General features: G+C 37.5%; 1 protein-coding gene across 1 annotated transcript; it reads left to right on the top strand.

Moving 5' to 3' along the window:
* Positions 1-637: 637 nt before the first annotated feature.
* On the top strand, positions 638-1,556 carry LOC115991865 (PRA1 family protein F2). Its single transcript, XM_031115818.1, has one exon. It carries the CDS (start codon positions 850-852, stop codon positions 1,426-1,428), a length of 579 nt encoding a protein of 192 aa, XP_030971678.1. The 5' UTR covers positions 638-849; the 3' UTR covers positions 1,429-1,556.
* Positions 1,557-2,313: the final 757 nt, after the last annotated feature.

Below are 2,313 nucleotides of genomic sequence, written 5' to 3' on the forward strand. Positions count from 1 at the left end.
TAGTGCTCCTTCATTTCACATTTATGGTAAATCTTATCACAAATTTACTGCTAGAATTTACTATGAATATAAGAGAATAGATCTCCACATTATCGTGCTTCGAGAACTCTTAATAATTACTCATTATTCAATCCAATAACAAGTATATATATTTAAATTTTACTTTTACTATTTGTCCGAAGTTTATTGGATTGATTCCGTAATTCGAACAATGTTTTGACAATAGATCGCTCATCTTTCTATATCTTCCTAATCTCCTTTTTTTGGTTTGTGGAGCCCAAAATCTCTTTAAGTTACAAATTAATTACAGATTGATTGATTACAATTATCCTACCAATTTCATTTCAAGTCCATCAATTATACAATTCATATATTCCCCTCCATGCATAGTAAAATCTAATAATGGAATTGACAATCATACTTTTTCATCCTCATCAAACTTGTCCTACATTACTTGGTCATTTACCCGTTGTCCTAACCCAATTTGGGGTTTAATCATAATTGATATTCTCTTCTATTTTTTTTGCTTGTTGGGTATATCATAATTGACACTCAACCAAAATTTCACAAACACCCCCCATCACAAAATATCACACGCACACCTCACGGCCCCTACACTTCAAACAATGCACCTCACACCCATCTTATTATAAGCCCCAATACACCCTCTCTATTTTATTACTCCCTACACCTCCTTTCAGGTTCCCCTTTCACAATCCCCATTTTCACCTTCATTCTCTCCAACTCTTCAAAGTTCAAACTCTCCAAAGGGTCAAACACCCAAAAGTCTCAAACCCTCAAAACTCACCAAAACAAAACCAAAAACATAAACAAAAAGCAAAATACAACATGACCACCTATGGTACTATACCAGCTTCATCACCAGCACAAGCCAACCTTGAATACATCTCACGTGCAAAAGAGAGAATCAAGTCAGGCCTTGGCACTCGTAGACCATGGAAGCTCATGTTCCATTTCCACAGTTTTGGCTTCCCTTCAAACTTTGGCGATGCAGTCTCAAGTATAAAAATAAACGTGGGGTATTTTCGCATGAACTATGCCATCGTAGCGCTTCTAATTCTTTTCCTCAGCCTTCTATGGCACCCCGTATCGCTCATAGTGTTTATAGTAATGATGGCAGCGTGGTTGTTCTTGTACTTCTTGCGTGATGAGCCACTCATGGTTTTTGGCCGCGTGATTGATGATCGGGTGGTGATGATTGCGTTGGCTGTGTTGACCGTGGTGTTCTTGTTGTTGACAAAGGCCACGTTGAACATCTTGGTGGCGCTGTTGATTGGGGTGGTGTTGGTGGTGGTGCACGCCGCAGTGAGAAGGACTGATGATTTGTTCTTGGATGAAGAAGCTTCTGGGTTGATGACTGGTACTAGCTCTGGTGGTGGTGTTGTTGGTTCTGGATCTAGTTCTTAATTAATCAAAATTTGTGTTTGTTGCCATGAATTTTTGATTTGTTTTGTTTTGGGTTTTGTAATTCTCCCCCCCAATTTGGTGATTTAGTACAGAGGAAATGAGATTTGTTTCTTTGGTTTCTTTTTCAATTTTGGGGTTTTGCTCTTTTTGGCATCTGGGTCTTTCATATGGGATAAAACTTAGAATCTTAGATTCATTTCTTAGTTGCCAATCAAATACAACTATCTATTTACATCGGTCAATAGTTACGTAATTGAATTTAATTACACTCGACACATAACATACTGTACCTGAATTTGAGAGAGATGGATTTATGATTACAGCTAAAAGAATATATACTGCTTATAAAAAATTGACCTAAATTTTGTCGTTTGTTTATTCAGATCTTTGTTTGGTTATGGTTGTGTTTGTGTTATTGTTAATATCGTTGGTCATTGTCCTACTTTTATGGTGGGAGCTTTAAGGGTTCTTCGGCCCCTTGGTGGTCCAAATCTTTCCGACATTGTTTTGGGGACCCTAAAGGGCTCCATTGGCAAACATGTTCGTTTTTACAGCAAAAACAAGGGCAGTGTTATCCGCAGGAAAATCAGAAAATCGAGACAATCTCAACGTGCAAGACGCGAGATTGAAGGTGCCTTTACAGAAGGATGTGGTTGTGAATGATGAAATTTTGTCAAGTGGAATGGCCCAAAAATCATGTGACTGCTTTTAATGCTCATATTCTCAACCAAACCAATATCTTTCGCGCCAAATATGACCTGGGATTACTACTCTTTAATTCAATTTTTGAGCAATGAACTTTGAAATTTCTTGCAAGGTTTTTGTAATTGGTTACTTTTGTGCCATTGTATCATTGGTTATATTCTTTTCTTGTGAGCTTTTGAG

The sequence above is a fragment of the Quercus lobata genome, chromosome 5 (genome assembly GCF_001633185.2).
Source record: "Quercus lobata isolate SW786 chromosome 5, ValleyOak3.0 Primary Assembly, whole genome shotgun sequence".
Taxonomy (NCBI): domain Eukaryota; kingdom Viridiplantae; phylum Streptophyta; class Magnoliopsida; order Fagales; family Fagaceae; genus Quercus; species Quercus lobata.

Excerpts from the sequence above, each read along its gene's own strand:
- LOC115991865 (XM_031115818.1), top strand. The coding sequence starts at position 850 with ATGACCACCTATGGTACTATACCAGCTTCATCACCAGCACAAGCCAAC.